General features: G+C 48.3%; 1 protein-coding gene across 1 annotated transcript in view; it reads left to right on the top strand.

Moving 5' to 3' along the window:
- The first annotated feature begins 270 nt into the window (after positions 1 to 270).
- Rims3 (regulating synaptic membrane exocytosis 3) overlaps positions 271 to 23,413 on the top strand; it is a 39,592-nt gene continuing 16,449 nt past the window's right edge. The window contains exons 1-3 of the mRNA XM_023706224.1: positions 271 to 356; positions 16,141 to 16,318; positions 21,061 to 21,308. Of these exons, the coding sequence (XP_023561992.1) occupies positions 21,092 to 21,308 (217 nt within the window). The 5' untranslated portion in view covers positions 271 to 356; positions 16,141 to 16,318; positions 21,061 to 21,091. The remainder of the gene's footprint in view (positions 357 to 16,140; positions 16,319 to 21,060; positions 21,309 to 23,413) is intronic.

Raw genomic sequence — 23,413 nt, forward strand, 5'->3', positions numbered from 1 at the left:
CACCCTGACCCCGCCCCTTCAGGCCCCACCTCCTTCTTCGCCTCCCGCCAGCCAAGACTGGGGCTTTGCACCCGGCGGCGGCTAAGCACTGTGGCTGTTGCGGAGCTGGCAACGCAGCAGTCGGAGGAGAGCTGGCTGGCTCGGTGTCGGGCGATGCCCCCTTGAACCTCCCTCGCCGCCCCTCCCCGCCCCGCGTCCCCACCCCCTTGGAGTCCGGGCCGCCGGGGCCCAGCCGCGCCTACCGCCGGGTCCGCGGGGCGGGGTCCTGGGGCAGCACCTGCCCCGCCTTGCGGAGGCGCCTCTGCCCGGCCTGAGGAGCCCCCGCCGGGTCAGGACGCCACCGGCCCCACCTTCTGGTAAGTCAGCAGGCCTGGCTCGCCTAGGAGTGGAAGTGGGGAGGGGGCTGCGGTGTGGGAGGGCGAAGGGAGGGTTCCGGCAGCGAAACGCAGCGTCGGTGTCTGAGTGTGCGGGGCCTGGTGGTGGGGGCAGAGGTAGGACGTGAGGCTAGGGGTGGAGGGGAAGGGGGGAGGGGACGCCTGGAAAATGGGGAAGGGGACTCCAGATACCAGAGTTCTTTGCTATTGCTCAGAGCACTAGGGCCCTCGTCTTCAACAGCATTGCCTCACATGGCATTTTTGGAAAGTGCTTAAAATCCCTCCTGGAAAGGGAGCAGGGAGGCAACCCCTGCCTTTCTCTCTTCTGCCAGTGCCCTGGTTAAGAAGCGGCCACTTTTTCCTTCTAACGTGACACCATTCTTCTACTCCAGAAGGAGAAGGAGAAGAAGAAGGATGGGGTTGCACACTCCATCTTTAGGGTGGGGAAGAAGAGCATTTTGGGGAAGCTAGGAAAGATGATCAGTGGCATGGCATGGTGGGGCGCCCAGGGTTCAGGGAGTGGTGGGAGCCTTGGCAGAAAACTTATACACACTTCCTTCAGACAGTGCATCTTCCCCCGCTGGCCTCATGGCTGCCTGGACCCCACGTCCCATCCCCTTCCCTGGACAACTCAGCCCAGAGGAATGGGAGTTCTTCCCGGTGTGTTAGGCCTGGAAGCTCAGCAACGGGCCCATAGCTCCTCTAGTTCTGGACTGAGGATGCAGTGCCCCTCCCTTAGGGAAGATAATAGGGGGACACTGTCTGACACTGCCCTCTGGGGGCCGGTTTGAATGTGGCCCTTCAGGGTTCAAGAACCTGGATGAGTGCCAGTGTCCAAAACCTATCCCTACCATGTTGCCTGGGTGTGAGAAAGAAGGCTGCTGCACATGTGGTCCTGTGCTCTACCCATAATGACTTCTCAAGTCTGTGGTCCTTGGGTTGGGCCTGGTCAGTAAGAGGTTAACAAGCCATTCTCTTAATTGCTGCCAGCCACCAATTAGTCTGTAATCATGCAGCTGCCAAGTGTCCCTAGGGGTGTGTGGTCAGCCTAATGGGGCATTCTCTGGTTGGGCAAGAGCCTGCTGGGGGAGTTGACCCATACAACCTGTGCTTAAACCAACCACTAGGCCTTTTGGAGTTTGCTTAGGGCCCACAGACCCTTTTCTGCTCTCATATAGCTGCCTGGCTTAGGCACTTACTGTGGTTCTACACTAGAGAGTATGAAACCTTGAGTCTTGAGCCCTGGCTTAAGGCAGGCTTTGACACTATCTGGCTATGTGATATTAGAGAAATCACTTCTCCTCTCTGAGTTTCTTTCAGTAAACAGACCTGTCACCTACCAGTAAGTGAAATGGATTTGAGCTACTTAGATCAGTGCCTGGTAAGCAGGAGGACCTGTAGACAATTTCTTAAATCTTGAGTAACCTCCATGCCAGGTATTTTCTGGGGGAGATACGCAAGACCCAAGTGCTAGGGACCTTAGTTCTTTCCCTTGGGGCATGTGGTCTATGTCATTGTTTTAGCTATTCTCTCTTCTTGCTCGCCAACACTTCTGATCTCTGGATATTAATTGGGTTTTAGTCTGTGGAATTCAGGCCTGAAGCTGCTACTCTCTGGACTCCTGCTTTCCCTGCCCAGGTGCTGAGCTCTGTGGGATTTGTCAGGGGTCTGGGTGATGTCTGCAGCTGCAATAGCAGCTAGCCCTTTAAGGAGGAAAGAAAACAATTATCCAGCTGGGGCATTGCATCAGCTGAAGCCTGGAGGGTCCCCAGGGAGAAGGGGGCAGACTGGTGGTTGATTTCATTAGTGCCATGTAAGAACTCTCACCTGAGTCTGCCCCACTCCCCAGCCAAAGCCTTCTCCCCAGGCAACCAAAGCTCCAGGGCCTCCTCCCACCCTGAGAGCCCCACTTGGCCCCACATCAGAGAACTGTCTCTGCACCCCCAGGCAGAGGAGGTGTAGGGGGAAGTGCCTCACACAGCCCTTTTATGGACTGTGGCAGTGTATCTGCTCCTGGCCTTCTGCTGACTTGGGGTGCAGGGTACAGTTCCTATACTGGCATTTTGCTGACAATGGGGGTACCTCCCCCAGTACTGTTTGCTGACCTGGGGGGGGGTTAATCCCACACTGGCATTTTTTTTTTCAATGCGTGGAGAAGCAACTTTTGACACTGGCCTCTGGCACTGACAGGCCATCTCTCATATTGTTGGATCACTGCCTTTCAAGAGGAGCTTCATGGTCTGGGGGTTTGGACTGAGGGCGTGGGTTAGAAGCACATGTTCTCTGAGTGTAGGCGTGCTGGCCTGGGATGGTGAGTCACAGAGATGTGAGGTCTTGGGCAGAGAAGAGACTCATCCTCTGTTCTCCCTGGTGCAATTTTAGGTATTGGCCTAAACTCTTGAGCCTCAGTCTCCTTGGGGGAAAATAGGATTAATTTGTATCCATACCCACCCACTCAGTCTGGAAAAGGATTAGGAAATGCAGTTTACTAATCTGATACACAGCCCCCAGGCCATGGTTGGCAGGTTGAAGGTACTTACTGCGCAGTGGTTCTCCCGAGCAAGATTGAACTTTTTATATTTGGAGCTCAAGATACCTGGTCAAGAAAATGAAGAATCAGGGAGGAGTGGTGTGAAAGGAAAAAGAGTGCTGGGTCTTCTTGCCTCTTGCAGGAGGTTGCATTAAGTGCACTGGGAACCAAAGAGGTGCTGATCTCTGCGAACTAGTAGGCCCCTGTGAGGCCCAGCTGTCATTCTAGCAGGGTCATGACCCAGAGCAATAATTACAGTGTGACAGGCATTGGAAGGAAGGACTTGAAGAGGCTGCAAATCTATCACTGGAGGTACTCACCTGTCTTTTGGGGTCTGGGAATGGCTCCTGGAGAAAGTGACACTTTAGCTGAGGCATGAGGGTGCCAAGGAGTTGAGGAAGCAAAGAAATGGGGATGAAGAAGGGAACCATGTGTAGGGCTTGATGTAATGGGGAGAGAGGCCTGGGGGTGGCAGGGCCAGACCTCCTTGGTCTAGCAGGATACTTACTGGAGTAGTGTGGATATCTCTGAAGGCTAATGGCAGCCCCTAAAGGATTTTAAGGGGCTGGGGAGATGGTAAGCAGAGAAAACTGGGTCAGATTTCCCCAGAGCATAGTCTAAAGCCTGTGGATTGCAGGGGGAGCCTTCACCCAGTGACCTTTTGACTTCTTTTACCCTCTCCCCATGTAGCAGCAGCTTTGGCACCCAGGGAGTGATTGTTTATGTAGCTTGTCCCAGGAGGAAGGAAACCATTCCTAGTCCCTCCAGCTCCCTCTCTCTGGGCTAAACTACATCTCAGCCTTGTTGACAATGCTTAGCCCTTTGGGACCAGGTTTTATCAACTTCCCTAGGGAGCCAGAAGGCAGGAGGCAGGGCTTTGGTACCAGACTGGCCTGTGTTCACATCCCAACTCTGCAGCTCATGAACAAGGCATACCACATCTCTGAACTATAATGCCCTAAACTATACAATGGGGTTAAATTAACCTTTCTGTAGAAGGATAAAGTGAAATTATAGGTGGTAATCACAAAGCCTGATCTCAGCATCAGTTGGCTTTTTTACTCTGTTTTATGTGTGCTGATACTTAACCTAGACCAGGTACAAGGCTGGCTGGGGTGGGGAGCAGAGTGGGTTGTAAGAGTTCATGGATTTAGAAGGAAGGACCCTGTATTTGGTTTAATTATCTGTTGTCTCCATCTTGAAAATCTTAATAGTTTTGAACAAGAGATGATCATGTGTTTTCTTTTAGCACTGACCCTTGCATATTACCTAGTCCATAAACCATTGAGGGGTAGGCAGAGGCAGGAAAAGACAGACCTCCAAGTAATTCCTGTCGAGATTGTAAAAGGTGGAGGGCATGACTAACTGCTGGGGTGGGTGGCAGGCTAATCACAACAGTGCTTAGCTGTGTGCTAATGATTGGCCAAGCACTCTGCATGCTCATCTTCTAGTGGCCCTATGAAGTGGGCACAACTGTTGTCTCCATGGTATAGATAGGAAGAAACAGATTAGTTGACCAGAGTCACACAGCTGTCAAGTGGCAGAGCTGGGACTGAAGGCCATGTTGTCCAGCTGCAGAGCACAGGCCTGAGCCAGAGAAGTCTTCACCCGGGAGGATGGGTTCCTGAGCTGGCCCTGAAAGAGAACGTGGCTTTACCTGAGGAGAAGAAGGTGCATAGGGAAAAGGAGGGCACCCTTGGTGGGGAAGTGTCTGTGGAAAAGGGAAGCCAAACCTCAGCTTTCAGGGGTTGAGAGAAGGTAACCCCTGGGTTTCAGGGTTCTGAGTTTCCGAGCTCCGAGCTCCTGTTCACTCTGCCATAATTCTGCTTGCTCCTGTGACTCCTTAGAACTGTTCTTCCCCCTCTTTTCTTTCCATTGCCATCTCATTTGCTATCATAACTTTAATTGTTGGTTCAGGGCCTGCCTCTCTAGCTACTTCCTGGACATACACAGTCAGCCCTAGGCCCAAACCCAAGTCCCCAGCTCTACCCACCCACACCTACTCTGTTTCCAGGGTCCCCAGCTCATCTCTGACACCATCCTCCACCCACTTGCTCAAGCTGGAAGCTGAAAATTCTCCTGGACTCATCCCGCTCCTTGTCCCCACATCCTCAGCAAGTCTTGTTAGTTTCCCTGAACATGTCTGCGTTCATGGACTCTCCTCCTGCCCATGGCTCCTCCAGGCTACCATCAGTGCTCACCTACACACTTGGTGGCAGCTTCATACTTGGGCTCCTTACCTTACCATTCTTGCTCCCTTGGGCTCATTTTTTACTCTTTTATTAGACTGATCTAAAGATAAACATTTGCCAGTGTGGTGGTGCATACCTGCAATCCCAGCTCTCGGAAGGCTGAAGCAAGAGAATTGTTGAGAGTTCAAGGCCAGCCTGGGCTACATAGTGAGTTCAGGACCAGCCTATACTATATAGTGAGAACCTGTCTCAAAAAACCAAAATAAATAAATGTATGTATTTCTGACTTCCAGGAGTTCTTAGAATAAAGTCCAGATTCAATGACAGTCTCCAAAGCTCTATGTGATGTGATCCTTGCTTGCTTTTTGTATCGTTGACATTCACGCTCTCCCTCAGCTGCAGGTCTTTCACATTTGTCCCTAATCTTGTCATGTGTTTCCTCTCTTGGAGCCCTACTAACTCCTACTTATCCAGACATACACACCACCCCCTCCATAATACCTTGTAATTTGTGATACTTTGCATATTTGGGTTTTTTTTGGTACCAGGAATCAAACTCAGGACCTTGTGCTTGCCATACAGGAACTTACGCTGCTGAGCTATATCCTGGCATATCTGAATTGATTTTCCAACATTTTGATCTCTTGTGTACTCTGTGGGTCAGGAATCCTACATTGCCTCACTCTGGTACATAGTAGGTCCACAAAGAGTTGGTAAATTAATGAAAGATCAGGAGAACTAGCCTACAGCATCCTAAATGGCCTCTTTGCCTCTATGCCTGTCTTTTCCAGTTCTTTTTCTATACACCCCAGAGCAGTCATTCCAAAACACGGAACTGACCTTGTTATCCCCTGCTACTTAAAATACTTCAATAGCTCCCCATTGCTGGCAGGAAAAGGGCTTCTCTTATCATGATATTCAAAGCTCTTTATGATCTGTCCCTGGGTCCCTGTCCACCCCTTCTCCCTGGCTTCCGCAGCACACTTTGAACACCTGGCACTTCCTCTGTCACACACACTGGGCTGTTCTGTGCCTCTGTGCTTCTGCACTTGCTGTTCCTGCTGCTTACGAGGCCTCTTCACCCACTCTGTCTCTGTGGAGAATGTCCTGCTCTCTTTAAAACCAACTTGGCTCCTCTGAGTTGCAGACCTCTAAACCCTGGATGTTAGCCCTCCCTCCCTTTGCCACATCTGTGTGGAAGCCCGATCGCTTATTGGCTTCTGCTGGACTAGGCTTCTCCAGGGCAGGGCACAGGGATTGTGACTTGGGTTTGTTTTGTTTTTGTTCACCTAGGACCTTCTCACTAAGCTACATCCCCAGCTCTTTTTATTTTTTTATTTCAAGAGAAGGTCTCACTAAGTCACCAAGTTCCCAAGATGGGTTTAAACTAGCAGTCCTCTTGCCTCTCTCTGCCTCCTGGGGTCCTTGGATTACAGGTGTGCCTGATTTACAGGTTTTGTTCCCCACCTCCCTGGTTTGTTTATCTTTGCATCTCTGGCTCCTAGCTTTTTTCTGTCTTAATTAGGTCTTTGCTTATATACAGAAGCCCACTCAAACCAACTTCAGTAATAAGAAGGGCTTATTATAAGTATATGTGGGTTTTCTGGAACTTGAAGGGAAGGAAGATTGTAAGCCTTGGGAAGGTGGACTCTGGAAGGCTGAGAGCTGAATCAGTCCCTCATACTCTTCTGTGTATTGGCCTTCCTGTCACCACAGACTGGACTTCTCTGCTTTTCCAGGCACCAAGCCAAACATAGTTCCTATATTGTGTTGCTTGGTTCCAGACACATTCAGAGATAGCACTATGCAGGGCTTGGCAGGTCCATTTCCAGAGCTGCAGCAGAGGATCTGATTGGCTCTGAGGGAATCAGGGCCAACCAGTTGCAGCCTGCTGGAGAGGCTCACCAAGTCAGACCTGAAACATGGCTCTTGGGGCCCATTTGAAAAAAGGGGGGGATGTCCTTGTTAACTGGGAAAATACTTCATATGGCATATGCTGAACTGTGAGCAGGTGGGCCAGAGCTTCCATGTGGACAGAATGTGGAGAAAAGAGACTTCAGATGTGACCAAAAAAGGGCTCTTCCTTGGGCAGCAGTGGATAGGGTAGTCTCTAGAACCTGTGACATATAATTCAGAAGCCTGAGCAGAGAGAGGTGGGATGAGACTCTGAACTTCCTCACCTGTCTTTGGAGTGCACAGAAAGGGAAGGAAAAGACATGAGCGGTCAGAACTATTTTTTCTACCAATATCTTATGCACCCTACTTACCTCATTTCCTTTCCTCAATGAAAAACATACCATGTCCATCCCCCTCCCATCAGTAAGCCCTTTTTCACCTGTATTGATTCTGTTCTTTGTAATGTCCTAATAATGAACAGTGTTTGAGTACTTTTTCTGCACTAAACACCGCATATGTTTTATTTCATTTCATCCTTGCATTCTGAAAGAGGGCTACTACTGTTGCCTCAGTTTTTACAGAAAAAGAAACTGAAGCTCAGAGAAATGGCATTTATAGACTAGGGAAACAGCAGTGTGACTGCAGAGTAAAACTTCTTAATCTCTGCTACTTACTGTTTTCCCTTGGGGATTATGACGCCTTCATGGACCTGGTTATCATCCTTTGTCTGTCCCACTGTCCAACACAGAGCCAGCCCAGCACAAGGTCTCCTGACTATAGGACAGGTGGACATAGTGCAGGGCAATGGGTGGGAATCAAATCTCCTATTTGTGGGTCTATTCTGTGTGGCTGTGAACAAATCTCTGAACCTTCCTAAGCTTACTTTTGTCATTCAAAAATGGGGATAATACTTTCTGCTGTGGGGCTATATTGGGTAGAGGGTGCAGAGACAGTTTGTAAATAGGAAGGAACTGTGCAGCCTTTACAGAATTGTTATTGCCAGAATGGGTGGCAGCAACAGGGTGCCAGCAAGCTGCTGTGCCCAGCTCCTGACAGAGCTCCTGACAGAGCTGGGCAAGCTGGGCGCATTTCCTATCACGTGGAGTGCTACCTGACATGACTCTCAGGAGCTTATGGACCTGTCCTTGTATGACAGCATCTCACATACTGAGGAGGTTGGGTTAGTTCCTTCTCAACTCTATCAAGTCCAAGGTTGTCCTAGGGAGAAAGTGTCAGTGTAGCTTCTAGTGTGTCTTTCACAGCTTTTCAATATTTGTTACCCTCCTGTTTGAACAGAGAAAGCTCTCTAACTAGGCTGAGAGCTTTAGTTGACAATTCCATGTAGCTACAGGGATGGGGAGATAGCTTGGTGGTCTAAGTGCCTGCCTGGCAAGCACAGGAACCCAGGTTTAATCCCTGGTACTGCATGCCATGCTGGCTGCTGCAACTGGGTGTGGTGGCTCAAGCCTGTAATCTCAGTGCTGAGGAAGGATACCTATGAGTCCAAACTCCATAGCAAGACTCTGTATCAAAATAAATAAATAAATGAATAAATAAAATTTATAATATAGCTTTGTTTTTTATTGTGTTTATTTTACTGTCCTATTTATTAAAAGTGATAATGGGCTTTTTGGTTTTTAGTAGTAACAGTTACATAAAACTAAGTATATTAAGTTAAAAGTGTCAATTTAGGGCTGGCCAAATAGCTCAGTGGATTAAAGTGCCTGCAAGCAGGTTCAGGGGCCCAGGGTTGAATCCCTAGGCCTGCTGTGCCAGCCCTGCCCCCAGGGCATGCTGTGATGACAGTTAAGACTGAGAGCGCCTGTAATCCCAGCTCTTGGGAGGCTGTAAACAGGTAGATCACTACAAGTCCGATCTAGTAGTGAGACCTTGAACACCCTGCAGACCTCTCCCTAAAAAAAAAAAATGTCAACTTAAAAATGTGCATTACAGTACAGGGACCTATGGATTTGGCAGAAATTGTTGAAGTGAGATACAGATACAGTGTTATGTAGCTAATAAAAAGTAGGAAGTGGTGTGGGAAGTCAGAAATGTGGCCTAATTTTGAAATTGTATCTTCCACCATTGTGACAAATTTGGGGGTCTCTCCCTGCCTTGCTGGCCTCCCCTCTGCTCGTTCTGTGCCCTGGCTTGAACTTTTTTCTGTCTTTGTTATTTGCCATGATTGTCCTGCAGTCAGGAGAATCTGTGCCACCATCTGTATGACCTGCTTGCAAAGGGGACTCTAGGAGGTGGAGAGTCTGAATGGGAGTAGCCCCCTCATCTCTGAGTCCAGGCTGGAACCCTCCAGGGGGGAGCAGGAGCTTCACATCCCCCACTTCTCATGGTCCTCATGCACAGTGCAGACTCAGGGCCTTGTGGAGAAGCAGTGAGGGTAAAGCTGTCTCTGGCACTGTGTGTCCCAGAGCTGGGGCCTGAGGACCATAAAGCCAAGAGGCTTTGGACTCTCAAAAGTCCCCATTCCTCTGCACCTGCATTTGCCACCCTTTTTGTGCTATAGACTGCCTGCTCCTGGAGCTAGAGAGCACCTCCCAGGAGGCCTCCGAGGGTACATGATTTCCTCTACAGGGCCCACAACCTGGGCCAAGCAGATGAGAGGGAGGACAGCCTGTCTGCTTCTGTCCAGACTTACATTCACAGTGAGGGGTGGGGGGCCTCACCAGAGTAGGGTATGTGTTCTTGTCTGTCTATGGTACGTGAGCATCTCTCTGTAGATATTGTGTGTGGGGGTGTGGTGTGCATGTGCCTGTGTGCACATGTGTATATGTAGCATGCTTATGGTAAATGTGGCAAATGAATCCTCATGGGATATGTCTGAAGTTCCTTGGGAGGGTTTTTTTGTGCAGCATGTGCCTTTGTGTGTGTGTGGTAGAGGTCTCATGTCTATATGGTCTTTGAGCACTGTATCTCTATTTACTATATGTGTGATAACTGTCTTGTGTGTTTCTGTGTATGTGTGCTCTGTCTAGGTGGCTTTTTGTGCTGGGTGTGGTGTGTGCCTGCCGTTTTGTGTACATGCTGTCTTTGTACAGCATGTTTCTGGTCATGTGGTGTGTCTGGATAGTGGAGTGAAAGTGTGTGGCCTGCTTTGAAGGGGTTCAGGAGTGGAGGGGTGTGGGGAAGTGTGGGCCCTAGGAACTATGTCTGTGCCTGGCCTGGAGCATGGTTGTGATGATGGGTTCCCAAGTTTCCCCTAGGGCAGGCAGCAGGTGGAGTGGCGCCTTTCAGCTTGGCGTGGGGCTCGTAACTGGAGCCCCTTCCTCCTATGAAATATTGATTGCTCTCCAGCAGTCAGGCAAGGGGAGGGGCCGGCAGGGACGGAGTCGCTGTCCTTGGTGCTGCCGCCTCTGCCCTAGCTGGGAGTCTGTGCAGGGCAGGGCTGGCTAGGCGGTAGGGGTTGTCTCACCCAGCAACCCCACTCAGCAGAGCCCTCATCTAGGGATGAGCTTGCCTTTGTGTACTGCCAACTGTCAACTCAGCCACCCCATCTAAGAAGGGGCAGCAGGAACTAAACGGGTATTCAGTATCTCACAGGGACAGGGGGACCATATACCTGGGTTTGCCTGAGGCAGTCTTAATTTACACCTTTGTCTGTGGTCCTGGTGTGATTGTTAGTGGTGCCTTGCTCACTCACAAAAGGGTTCCAGTTGGATGATAAATTATGTGCTTGCCAGCAGTAAGAGTTTGCTTCAAAGAATTCTTTCTTCCCTAAGCTTTGCTCTGCCCCGGGGCTTCTGCAGCAGGTTGGGTGTACTTTGCATGGAGACTGGGGAGATTGCTCTTTCCATACTAAGGCTGAGCTGAAAAAAGAGCTCAGGAGACTCAGGGACCTTGGGATTCTACTACAAGTCAGACCTTCCCCTGGAGATGAACCCCTCTTTGCTAGCCTACGTGCTACTTTCCATTCAACTATGCTCCTTTTCAGTCCTGGGCTTCACATGCCTCCTGGAGCAGAGTTGGAATGTTTGCCTCAGCCTCCTCCATCCAAGGCAGTCCCTTCCCTGGTATCCACAGAAGGGTGTTGTAGGGCTGCCAGGTTGGCCATCTGCATGGTTGTGGCTTCCCTAAGTTCTCCTCCTATGTCAAACTGCGCATCCTCCCCCCATCCATGGATTTTGTGCTCTTCCTTCTCATTTCAGGTATTATCTCCTGCCCCTTCCTCATCTGTCTTTCCCCGTGGGCATTCCCTTTCCTTTTTATACCCCACTTTTCCCTCTGGGAACACACTCAATGCCTGCCCACTCACCCACCTCTCTTGCGCTCAGTGGATCTGCTTACTGGCCCTGCATCTATCTCCATGTGAAAGCTGCAGTGTTATCTCAGACCTGTGACTAAGAGGAGGATCATCTTGTCCTTAAGCCAGATTTGTCTTCCAGGACATCAGGCTCTTCCATGAGAATCTCATAGCTCCATCCTTCCCATAACTCGCCCTGCATTCTATTTTTTCCCCTCTCTCCAACTTTGTCCCTTTAACAGATAATCCCCTAATCCCACCTAGGTGCCTGGCTACCCTGTTCTCTTTAAACAGTCAGATCAGAAGCAGGGCAGTCCCTGCTATGTGCATGGCTATGACAGCCTTCTGGATGTTCTCACTGCTCTCAGCTTTCTTCTGATTCTGCACTGTCAGACTGATCCCTGTCAAACATTATACCTAAATCTTGTCAGATTTCACTCCTACAGGGTTAGAACCTTGATTCTTGGCACCACCTTCAGAGCCCTTCATTGGCTGCTCTTAGCCCCCTTTTCCAGTGCCTGCTCACACAACTATCTTTTCCTTCTGCTCTAATTTATCAGCTCTGTTCACCAGCCTCTGAACACGTCATTTACTGTCTGTTACTTCCCAGTAGTTCCACTGCTTTCCTGTAGAACCACATCTGCTTCTCCACATCCTACCTATCCTCCAAGGGCTCTGCAGCTAACTCTTCAGTGACACTTTCTTTAGTCTCTCCCATGCACAAATATTCTCTTCCTCTACAGGATGACCAGAGTATTTTATCTTTGCTTCTCAGTGCTTTGAGTGGTGACTAGCAGCATCACCAAGAGCTGTGAGAAGTTCAGGGCCTCAGACTCTACCTGTGACCCTTGGGGGTCAAGAGCTACATTTCAACAAGATTCCTGGCGATTTGTGTGCACATTTCAGTTCAAGAAGCCCTGGAACTGTGTTCTTTGAGGGGCAGGCTTTTGTGTCTGCTTGGGTGTGGTTTTGGCCATTGTGGGTGGGCTTCTTGGGTACAACCTCTGGGCAGACTGATTAAGCTCAGCATGTGTCCTTCCTGAACCCTTCCCAACCTGGAATTCATACCATGAGAGGCCACATAGTTTCAGCTCTGTAAATCTGGCTCCAGAAAGCACTCTAGTAACATGAGGAGAAATCAATTAATCAATAAAAAGCATTTATCAGACACATAGCTGATAACTTTTCCCAGTCCATGAGCACACACTAGTGGCAAGGTCTATTACTTTAGTGTATGTTTTGAAAAGAAAAATATTGCTGTTTTTCCATTATAACATTAATATACTTTCTAAAGTAGTAACTTTAGAAAACACAATATATCATGAAGAAAACAAAAATAACTCACAATTCTCTCCAGGTACAAGCACTGTTACTTTAACGTTTCTCTTTCTTTCTTTCTTTCTTTCTTTCTTTCTTTCTTTCTTTCTTTTTTTACCAGCTCAGCCCACCCTGGGGGTGGGGTTGGTGCAGCATGTGGTCCCAGGGATTGAACTGCGGTCCCTGTGCATTGCCTAAGCTTGCCTAAGCAGGAGCTTTAGACCACTGAGCTATCTTGCTGGCCCCCAATTTAATGTTTCTGATTGGCATTTATTCATTGAACAAATATTTATTCATCCCTGAAATAGTTCAGATCTATTCCTGACCAGGGATTTAGGGTGAAGACAACATGGTTCCTATTTTTAAGCAGCTCATAGCAGGGAATGAGGAATGGGAGACAGGTACCAAGCAAGTTAGAATAACAGTATCTGTATCTTTAAGAGCTGCTATAATAAAGTACCATGCACTGGGCAGCTTAAAATGATAGAAATTTAGTCCCTTGAAGTTTGGGAGGCTGGAAGTGTGAAGTCTGGGTGTCTTCAGGGTTGTTTCCTTCTGGAGGCTGAGGGAGAACCTGCTTCATGCCAGTGCCCTGGTTTCGGGTGGCAGCTGCACCCTTGGAATCTCTTGGCTTGGTGCTGCATGGCTCCAGTCTCTGCCTCTGTTGTCACATGACATTGTCTTGCTTCATGGCCATCTTTCTGAAGGACCCCTGTTGAATTAGCATAATCTCAATCACATCTTCAATGAGCCTGTTTTAAACCACAGCCACATTTTAAGTTTGAGAGGGTAGGACATCAGGATTTTGTTGGGAACAGGGCATCATTCAACCCCTGGCACAAAAGAACAGCATACAATTCTGGAGGAGCATGAGAAGTGAATAACCATGCCTAGAAAGAAATGACCCTGAAACTAGGCCTGAGTGAAGATGAATGAAAGGTAGGGATCATCCATGCAGGGCAGACAGACAGACAAGTGCTGTCCATAGAGCACAGGGCTGGGGCAGGCTGGATATGAGCATTCCAGACAGACAGAAGACCAAGTGGCACTTTCTAAGAATGAAAAGACCATGTGGCTATAATACAGAGTAGGAACAAGAGGTGGGACCTGGGAGAGCAAGTCAGGCATTGGTTCATATGGGGTTGGGGCTATGATATGAGGTGTCTCTTTTGTCCTGAGTGAATTAGAGAGCTCTGACAGAGTGTCAGACACAAGCAGTTCATCTTGCTTTGTAGGCCATCGCCTCTCAAATGGAGGACTCTGAAGGCATATTGTTCCTCTAAGTCCCTATTGCTAAGGACACATAACCATGTTCTTGGAAGCCCTGTGGCTATATGAAGGCACAGGGCAGTTCTGTCCAGAGAAAGAGGTACAGCCTATCCCCAGCAGTCCCTTGTTGGAGGATGGTGAATGGGCCTCACCTTCAGAACCTTCCTCCAAACCAGACAGGGCCTCCAGCCTGGTATGCTCAGCTTTGGATGTGCTGAGTTCTTAGGGCCTGGAGACATAGTGCTGACCACCCCACAGCAGCACTGCATGACAGCTATGACTAAGGATGGATCCAGACCTGTCTGACTTTCTGAGGCCATAGGCCTGGGTGCTGGAAGAAGCTAGGTCTTTCATAGGCCATGTCTTTAGCGTCCTGCTTCCCTTAGGGATGTCTGTCTATAATGCCTTCCTACATGGAACTCAGCCTAGCTGGTGCTTGTTCATCCCTCCATACTCTCAGAGATCCTCTCTTTATTGTGCAGGGTGGCAGAGGGCCTACCCTGTCCAAAGCAGCCTGTCCTCACCTTGTTTAGGCTGGGTGGGCCTGCCTAGGTGGAAGAGAAGTGGGTCAGCCGGTAGCCATGGTGACAGCAGCTGCTCCCTGCCAGCCTTTTCCTCTCCTCACCACAAACCTCACCGATGCACTTCTTTGTCTGGTCTTGCAGGGATGGGGTCAGGAGATTGGGTTTGGGATCCGGATCATATACGAGTGTTTGTGTTCAGGTGCCTGCTCAGAGCTGGTGTTTATACCTCAGCCTGGAGAGCTCATGGTTTTGGGTAAGATGCTTCCCACTTCCCTGGCCACTGTAGTGATGGGGCTTTTCTTGCCTCTGCCTGGGCATGGGGAGATGAGTTCATGCAAGTGTATACGCAAATGTGAATCTGAATGCCTGTAGCTGTCTTGATTGCCTGTTTGGTTGCTTCTGTGTACCTTTGAGTGGATGAGTATCTTGGGGGCATGTAAACATGTGTGATTTGTCTTTGTGTGTATATTATCTATGTGGATCCATGTTATGTATGATTGAATATTTGAAATGCAGTGCTGTGTGTGTGTGTGTGTGTGTGTGTGTGTTGCATGTGTGTCTGTGAGTCTGTGTGTGTCTGTGTATATCTATGTAAGGTAGTCTGGGGAGACAAAAGTCTACACAGTAAGGACAGAGGTTAGTATGTGCTCCTCATTCTGGAGGGGCATGTTTTATTGTCCAGACTGCTTCCCCTACCTCATCCCAGCCCCTATCACCCACCTACCACTCCCAAAGTGGTGAAAGGAAAGACTGGACTGTAGGCTCACCCTTCCCTTTCTGTAGGCCCTGGCCTCCCATGTGGGTCCAGATAGGATTAGGACAGGGAAGGGGTCTCAAATTCCAGACCCAGCATACTACAAAGGTTTAGGAGCTAAGACTGGTAGAGCTTCCTGGGCCCTTCTACACCAACTGGAACCCTCATTCTGGGTAACTGCTGGGCCATCTTGTAACTTATGGGCCATCCCCTCAGGTGATTGCTCTTGGTGAATTGAAATTAAAACCTGGCAATTGTTTACCATGTACAAGGCACCATTATGAGTAATAACTGGGTACCAGACCAACTGGTCACTAAGCATGTACCAATCTTCATTTTATAATATGTATCTAAAATGTCTCCTAAAGTATATGTTGTCATCTCCACTTAGTGAAGAGGAATGTAGGTTTGTGGGGTTTGATAGAGAAACTCTCCATTACTGGCTTGTAAGAGGCAGATCTAGATTTTGCTCTTAGTCTGCCTCAGAGCACATGTTTTTATCACTCTGCTTTCTTGCTTCTTACTGGTTCATCTGATCTCCAGTCCACCTAGGAGGGTTGGGTGGAATCCAAGTGGTGGTCAGACTCAGAGAGAGGAAATGGAGGGTCAGAGAAGCAATTTCTCAAGGCCACATGGCTGGGGACAGAGCCAGGAGTTCCTCCCAATTGTGACTTCTGGTATGTTACAGTGTCTAGGGAGAGATCTAGACCCCAGTAGTCAGAGGGAGGTTGGTGAAAGAATAGAGTCTAGAGTTTCTTAGAAATCTTCTTTCTCTGCCTCTATGCCTCTCTGTCTGTCTGTTTCTCTCCCCCTCCCCCCGTCTCTCCCTCTCTTAAGTACTTAAAGCCAGAGTAAGGGACCTGGGAGTTCAGTTTGGTGGGTTAGTTGGTTGGTTGGTTTAGAAAGGTAAAATGATTTACTCAAGATCTCACAGCTATTTCATCTTTTTACTCTACAAGGGCTGCTGGAAGCCCTTGATGACACATGTCTTCATTAGCTTTTCCTCTGAGCTCAGCTTTTCCCTTCCAGATCTTTTATCACATCACTTCTTCCTGAGAGCCTGTCTTGATTTCCTTTACCTCCTTTCCTGGAGACTAGTGGCTCAGCAGAAGACAAGTGAAGCCTTGTGCAAATGCCCTAGAGGTGTGCTGTTCAAAGGGAAGAATCTCCGGTGATGCAGAGCTCTATACTTGGAATCATCAGTTTGGTGAGTTTGGTTTTTCTTCCAGGTGAGGAGTGGGGAGGAAGGACCTAATAGACTATCAAGTGATGGGGGACCTTGGCTCTCAGGTTGGATCTCTGGTTTGGCCCCCAGCATTCTCTGTGAGCTTGGTCATGTCTCTTCCCTATTTGGGGCCCTGATTTTCTGCTTAGTGGGATTCCAGGCTGGAATGGAGATGGCAAGTCAGTTTTAGCTCATGAACTGGTCATGAGCTGTTTTCAGGACACTGTTTAGAAGCTTCAGTTGTTCACAGCCTGCTTTTACCTAATAGTCCAGCAACTTACTATAGATTCCTCATTTTTTCCTATAGAAGGTGAGCTACTGGCTTTACCTTAGCTTTTTGGGTTCTTCATTGACTATCAGAAAAGGTTCCTTAGCTGCGTAGACACATGGTCAGAGGAATCTAGGGACCCAGGGGCTCTGGGCAAGGCCTGGAACCTGCTCTTGGGAGGGTTTGGGACCTGTTTGGAGAGCTCTTAGGGCAGAAAGACCCCAGGCAGAGCCCAAATGTTGCAGGCTAGAAAAAACCATGTAGGCTTATTGTTAGGAAGCTTGAATCGTGTCACCTGAAATTCTGGCAGGAAAGCTTAGATGGTGTCTCCTGGAATTCTGCTCCCTGGAGAATAAGCAAGAACCACGTTCTTTTTCTGCTGTAATAATGGATGAGAGTCATCAGGCAGAACTTCAGAGTGAGCTCCCATGGCTTAGCAAGACTGTAGCAGGGTTCCATGTTCTAGGTACCATGAACTAGGTGGGGAAAGGGATAGTCTTGCTCAGAGGCAGGGGAATTATTGAACTGATTTTAATGGAAAGGCTTTGTTTCATTTACTAACTACATAGAACCACTGGCCCATGACATGTATTATGTGTCCTGATGGGATGCCTCTCAGCAGTCTCCCCCAGCTCTGCCACTTCTTTCCCATCCCCGTGGTCTGATGATTCCGAAGTTGCTATGCTGCCGTCCTTATAGGGGCAGGGCAGCCATATCTGTCTAGATCTCTGGCTCACCTTTCTAGACTGGCTGCCAGATTAAGGAGCCAGAACCCCAGATCAGGGGTCCCTTCCTCACCAACTGTGACATGCCATCACAGGCTCAGCTCTCTCAATCCAATGGACTTTTCCAAAGAACCTACTCTGACTCCTTCCGTTAGCATAGATGAAGATGCTAAGGCCTAGAGACATATACATGAAGGCTGCTCACACTCTAACTCCACGTCATGATTCCTACCCCGCCCCCCGGCTTTCCTTTGTAGAGTCCTGGAGCACAAGGCAGGGCCTAGGACCTCTGATTCCTCCTTCCCCTTGGGGGCATCCTATAGACTGTAGGCTGGGCTGCCCCAAGAATTTGTAAGTCCTCCAGGTCCCTGTGATCTCTGGGGACATGAAGATGATAAAATAGCTCTGTCTAATGTAGGGTTCTGGATGTCAAACCATGTGCTCATCAGTTCCACTCATTATTCATGAGGAAACATGAACTCCCAGGTTGGCAGGGTCAGGAATTCTGTCTCACCCCTGGGCTTGTGCTCTCAAGCACCATGGAGGCTTCTCCAGTTAAGTTCTGGGAGTTGGAGGGGGGTTCTTCAGTTTAGCTGCTGAGCTACCTGAGGGAATTTAGGACCAGAGGGGGTAAATTTTCTCCTCATAAGCACTTTATTTGCAGGTTTTTCAAAGAGCCTAAAGTTCCAGGTCAAAGCCAGAGCTTGAGGGATGGGCCCACATCTTTGAATGAGTTCTGGGTTGAAGGGGCAAAGGCAGCTGAGCATGTACATCTCTTTGTGGAAATGCAAGACTGTTTGTGTTCAAGCCCTGCCACTTCCTGTTGAGGAGGACACTCCTCTGAGACTCAGTTTTCTCATCTACCTTGTGAAGATACCTACATACATTCTAAAGTGCTATAAAGAGCAAATTATACTGATACTATGGCAGATTCACAGTATCAGATAAGTCCTGTCCCATCTTCCACCAAAAGGCTATGCAGATACCTAAAAACCCACATAAACTGGCACTAGAATTGGAAACTAAAGAGAAAGGATCATCGTAGGCCAAAGTCCAGGGGGACTTTCCATTGGCTACATGGTTGATAGGGGAGGGTGGAGAAATATAATCTGGGGCTCTGATGATGTCATAGGGTGAGTGAGAACTACCCAGAGAGCTACAAAGATGGTAAAGCAGGGCTCTGACTCATCTGCCTTGTCAGCCTTAATACACCAGGCTACAGGAACTATGTTTGCAGAGAGACCAGGTGACGAGTCTCAGAATCAGGGGGCTGTCTTTCTCAGCAGCCAGAGTAGTGCCTCTCCTAATCCTATATTCCTGCCCCTTTCTATGTTCTTTTGAAAAGTGAGACTCCCTCAGGGGTAAGCTTGAGGGTAGAAGGTCCAGCTATGTGCCTTTATCTCAGGGTTGCACAGCTGCTCTAGGAAGAGGGCTCGAGACAGGGCTGGGACAGAGCCAGGAGGGCTCTAGGTGCTGAGCAGCTGGAACAGTGGCTTTCTTGTCTTCTACTTGAGCCAGGGAGACTGACTGCAGCACCAGGTTTTGCAGTCAAGTTATAGAAGCTAACACCTGGAGACCTCATCCTCTTGGAAGTGCCTCACATGCTGATGGTGCCTCCCTACAGAGTGGACTTCAGAGCCCCTGTCCTTCTCTTCCTAGCACTTTCCACACCCACCATTAAATGTTTAAGTGTACATTTAGACACTTACTTATTGTCTATCTGCCCTGCCAGACTGGAAGGCATTGGAAAGGCAGCACCCAGTTTTCTTGGCTCACTACTATACAATATCTTGGCATTTAGCATTGGCCTTGGATTTTAGGAAATTAAATATTTGTTGAACAGAGCTAATGAGGAGAGTAAATTTCTATACATTGGATAGAATTTGGCAATATAGTCCAAGGTTAAAAAGAAAAAAAAATTCCCTCAGTGTCAGGTAGAATATAATTGAGAACTCTGGTTCCAACTGGCTTAAGCAATGGAAAATACATATGTAGAAGAACAGAGGAAAGCGGGTTCAAGTATGGCCTGAAGTCTTTTGGGTCTATGCACTGGCTGCACCCTAAGGATGGGCCCCATGTAGCAGATGGGGTCTTGGAGGAGGAAGGGAGAGAGAGGAATACAGAAAAAAAGCCTTTCCCCAATTTCTCCCTTAATTGTGGAATGCAGACCATTCTCTTAAGCTGAACAGAGCTGACTTAAGCATATGACCACCTTTAGGTAAGTGAGAGTGGCTAACGAGAAAGTAATTCCTTGATGGCCTTAAACTCATGAAGATCTGTCCCTGCAGCAAGGCACAGGGTAGCACCTGATGAAACCAGTTCTCTGCCAGACATCAGGAAGGGATCTCCCAGAAGTACCATACTCTTCTATCTGACCATTTCTCAGAGCCAGTCTAAGGATGTGAGCCTACAAACCAGTGTAGAGAAATGTTTATTTCAGTGTTTATTTAAAAGAGAAGAAGGGCTGGTGAAATAACTCAGTGACATAAGTGTCTGCCTGGGCAGTGCAAGGTCCTGAGTTTGATCCCCCGTACAGCAAAAAACAAACAAACGAAAAGAGAAGAGAAGAGAAGAGAAGAGAAGAGAAGAAGAGACAGACTTGGAGTTGATTCAAGAGGTAACCATGTTAGGGGCTGGCCAGATAGCTCAGTGGACTAAAGCACCTGCTTCGCTGCTTCGGCAAGCTCAGAGACTGGGGTTCGATCCCAGGCATGCCCTGCCAGCTCCGCCCCCAGGGAGCACTGAGATGTTGACTGAGACTGTGCGTGGTGGTGCATGCCTATAATCCCAGGGCTTGGGAGGCTGAGAACAGGAGGATCACTGTGAGTCTGATCTATGTAGTGAGACTCTGTAGACCCTGTACTAAATACATAAGAAGAAGAGGTAACCATGTTGAAATATTTAAGTCAGTTATTCTACCTATACACAACAGATGATTATGGTTGCATTAAAACATTTGTACAAAGTGTTAATGACATTGGGAAATGCTTATGACAAAATATTAGATGAAAAATATCAGGATACAAAAGTTGCATTTCAGTATGAGTCCAATTGTTGTTTTGAGTGCATGTACAGGAGTTTGGAAAGCACTGGGTTAAAATGCTGACATTGACTGCCTCTCAGCAGTGCACTGAAGGGTGATTTTTGCCTGCTGGTTTGGGATTTTCTGGACCATTCCTTTTCCCCTAGGAGAATCCATCCCTTCCACAGTCTGCACAGGCTGGAGGCTATTTTGTTCCCCTCCTTTTGTTATTTGCTGTAGAAGTAGTCATCTGCAACACATGCTCAGTAGCCTTTCTGTGCATGGACACTATTCTCAGCACTTTCCCTGCACTATCTCATTTAATCCTTGCAATAATCCTAAGAAGGAAGGTCTTTCATTTCTCATTTTTCTGAATTGTTTTCCTGAAACCCCAAGATGCTTGGTCATAGCATCACCCAGCAAGTATGTAGGGGCCTTTGGAATTCAAGCCCAGGCCATCTGACTCCACAGCCTTGATCTTCACCACCAAACCAGATCACCTGCCAGTTTTCATAGCTGCATGCTTATAAGAATAGTCTCATTTATTAAGCTAGACCCTGTGTGTACCCTTGAGATTTATTTGTTCATTTAATTGTTAGCATCAAAGAGGCTAAATGACTTGCTCAAGATCACACAGGTAGAAGTGGCAGGCCATGGTCAGGTCACTGGAGTCTGATGTGGAATCCTTTTATCTCCCACCTACTTTCAGAGTTGCCTGAGGCCCTGCAGCCCTGGGGACCATGTTTAACGGGGAGCCTGGTCCAGCCTCAGCTGGGGCCCCCAGGAATGTGGTTCGGAGCTCCAGCATCAGTGGTGAAATCTGCGGATCCCAGCAAACTGGGGGTGGGACTGGGACCACCACCGCCAAGAAGCGACGTAGCAGCCTGGGTGCCAAGATGGTGGCCATCGTGGGCCTGACTCAGTGGAGCAAGAGCACACTCCAGCTTCCTCAACCTGGTGAGGGGGCCTGGGGCACAGGACACCAAGGGGAAGGAGTGGGGAACTCTTTGCAATAAGTACCCAGGGATTCACCTGATGAGTGTGCCCTGTCAGCTTACACCCACTTATATAGGGCTTCTAATTTACAAGGCTTGGCACTATTGTAGATCTAGTACAGTTAACTTCAGGCAGTCACTGGGGCACAGACAAGGAAAGTCACAAGCCCCAGGGTACACAGCCAGGGTAGGTGTAACCTGGCATCAAGCACTAGCAGGTGGGTTTCCTCATTCAGGCTGTGTATTTTATACTCTGCCTACACACAGAGACTTATATAAGTCTTTGATAAACAGTAATTATTTATTAAACAGCCCAGTGTTCCTGGCACTATGCTAAGTGACACTACAGTTTTACAGACATACGTATCCCCACGATTCATTCTCACCTGTCATCTCTTAGTCTCCTTAGTACAAATCACCACACAAATGCAGTCACTTATTCATGCAGATTAATATCAGAGTCACAAGACAGACATACAAAGATACAGTTACATAAATAGATGCTCAGTTGCCCAGGTAAGTCACTCATATTGCCAGGAAATCACAATACAGTAATTCTTGTTCATACTGTACATGGTCACAAAACCAAAAAACACAATCTGCTGAGTAGAGACTGCAAATCTAGGTCACAAACATGTCACACATGACAAGGGGCCATGCTCACATGCACCTTAATAGCTATATCCTCATGAATGCCATATATTTTTTTAGCCATCTAGCAGCAGAATCTCAGCTATGTTCATACTGCTGGGGCACTAGCCTTGTACCCAGCTTCACACAGACCCCATGTCACAGAGGAGCCAGCCCCCCATACCGAGACCCCTTGCTTTGTGGCATTGGCTCAGAAACCAGCTGGTTTTGTTTTAAAATCTCATCCTGCTTATTTTATTAAGTGTAACAACTTCCCCATGAAGCCTTCAGATAGGCAGCTGGATGGGGGTGGTGAGGAGGCCAGGTCACTGGAGGACCTGGGAGAATGTTCATCAAGACTCTCCCTTGGGGGCTGGGTAGGGGACTTTTCCAGGCCTTAAAATAGATTTTTACAAAGCCCTCAACAGGAGCACATTGGATGGTCTTTTCCAGCGTCAAGCTGTGATGTGCATCCTGGCTAGGAGAGGTGAGATGGGGAAGGGGCTTGCTGTTACTAATGCCTTGGGGGGTGGTACAAGCCTAAGACCAGGGATTCAGGAAAGTGGGGGTTAAGGGTCCAGGACTTGGGCTTGGACAAAGAGACCTGGGATAGGACCAAGGGATTACAGATAGGGGTTTAAGATTATGAAGTTGAAAAAGAAGAAGAAGAAGAAGAAAAAAAAAAAAGATTAGGTAGTCATAGAGCTGTTAAACCCCAGCAATCTGGCCCTCAGAGAACATGCACAAAAACCCAGCCTCACACCTGAAGGCTTCTCATACCCCAAATTGGGAGGGGAAGTCTTTCACAGCCAAGGCAGTGTAGTTTTCATAGACCACAGGAGGGATGGGAGCAGATGCCAGGAAGACCTTTTGCCTTAGGAAGAGATGAATGATGCTGGCCTTCTGGATCTCTGGGCTCCACAATTATGTCAGGGCATGACTGAAGGCCCGGAGCCAGGGGCCAGGGAAACCACCCAGATGTGCTTCTCACTGCAGATCCCTGTGAATCATCTAATTGTTGAATGTCAGAGCAGGAAGGGCCTCTTGGGGTCATTCAGTTTGATGTACTCATTTATCCATGAAGTATCTAAACCTTGGGAAAAAAGGACTCTCCTGGAGGATGATCTTAGGCTGGCCTTCAAAGCCACCCTCTGTTACTTACTAGCAGGGTGATCAAGGCAGAGATCATCTGATCCTGCTTCTTATTTGTAGAATGAGGACAGTGATATATGCCTTTTTGAGTTGTTTAGGGATTAAATGAGGCCACATATGCAAAGGCAGGCATCCTCATGCCTGACAAATGGGAGCTACTCAATGAAGTTTTGATGCTGTTGTTATGCATGGTCACATAGTACAGCTGAGAGAGAAACAAATTCTCTGGACTTTACACCTGTCTCTTCCTTGTAATGCACTCCTTTCCTAATTATATTTTTCTGT

The sequence above is a fragment of the Octodon degus genome, unplaced genomic scaffold (assembly GCF_000260255.1).
Source record: "Octodon degus isolate 3935 unplaced genomic scaffold, OctDeg1.0 scaffold00245, whole genome shotgun sequence".
Lineage (NCBI taxonomy): Eukaryota > Metazoa > Chordata > Mammalia > Rodentia > Octodontidae > Octodon > Octodon degus.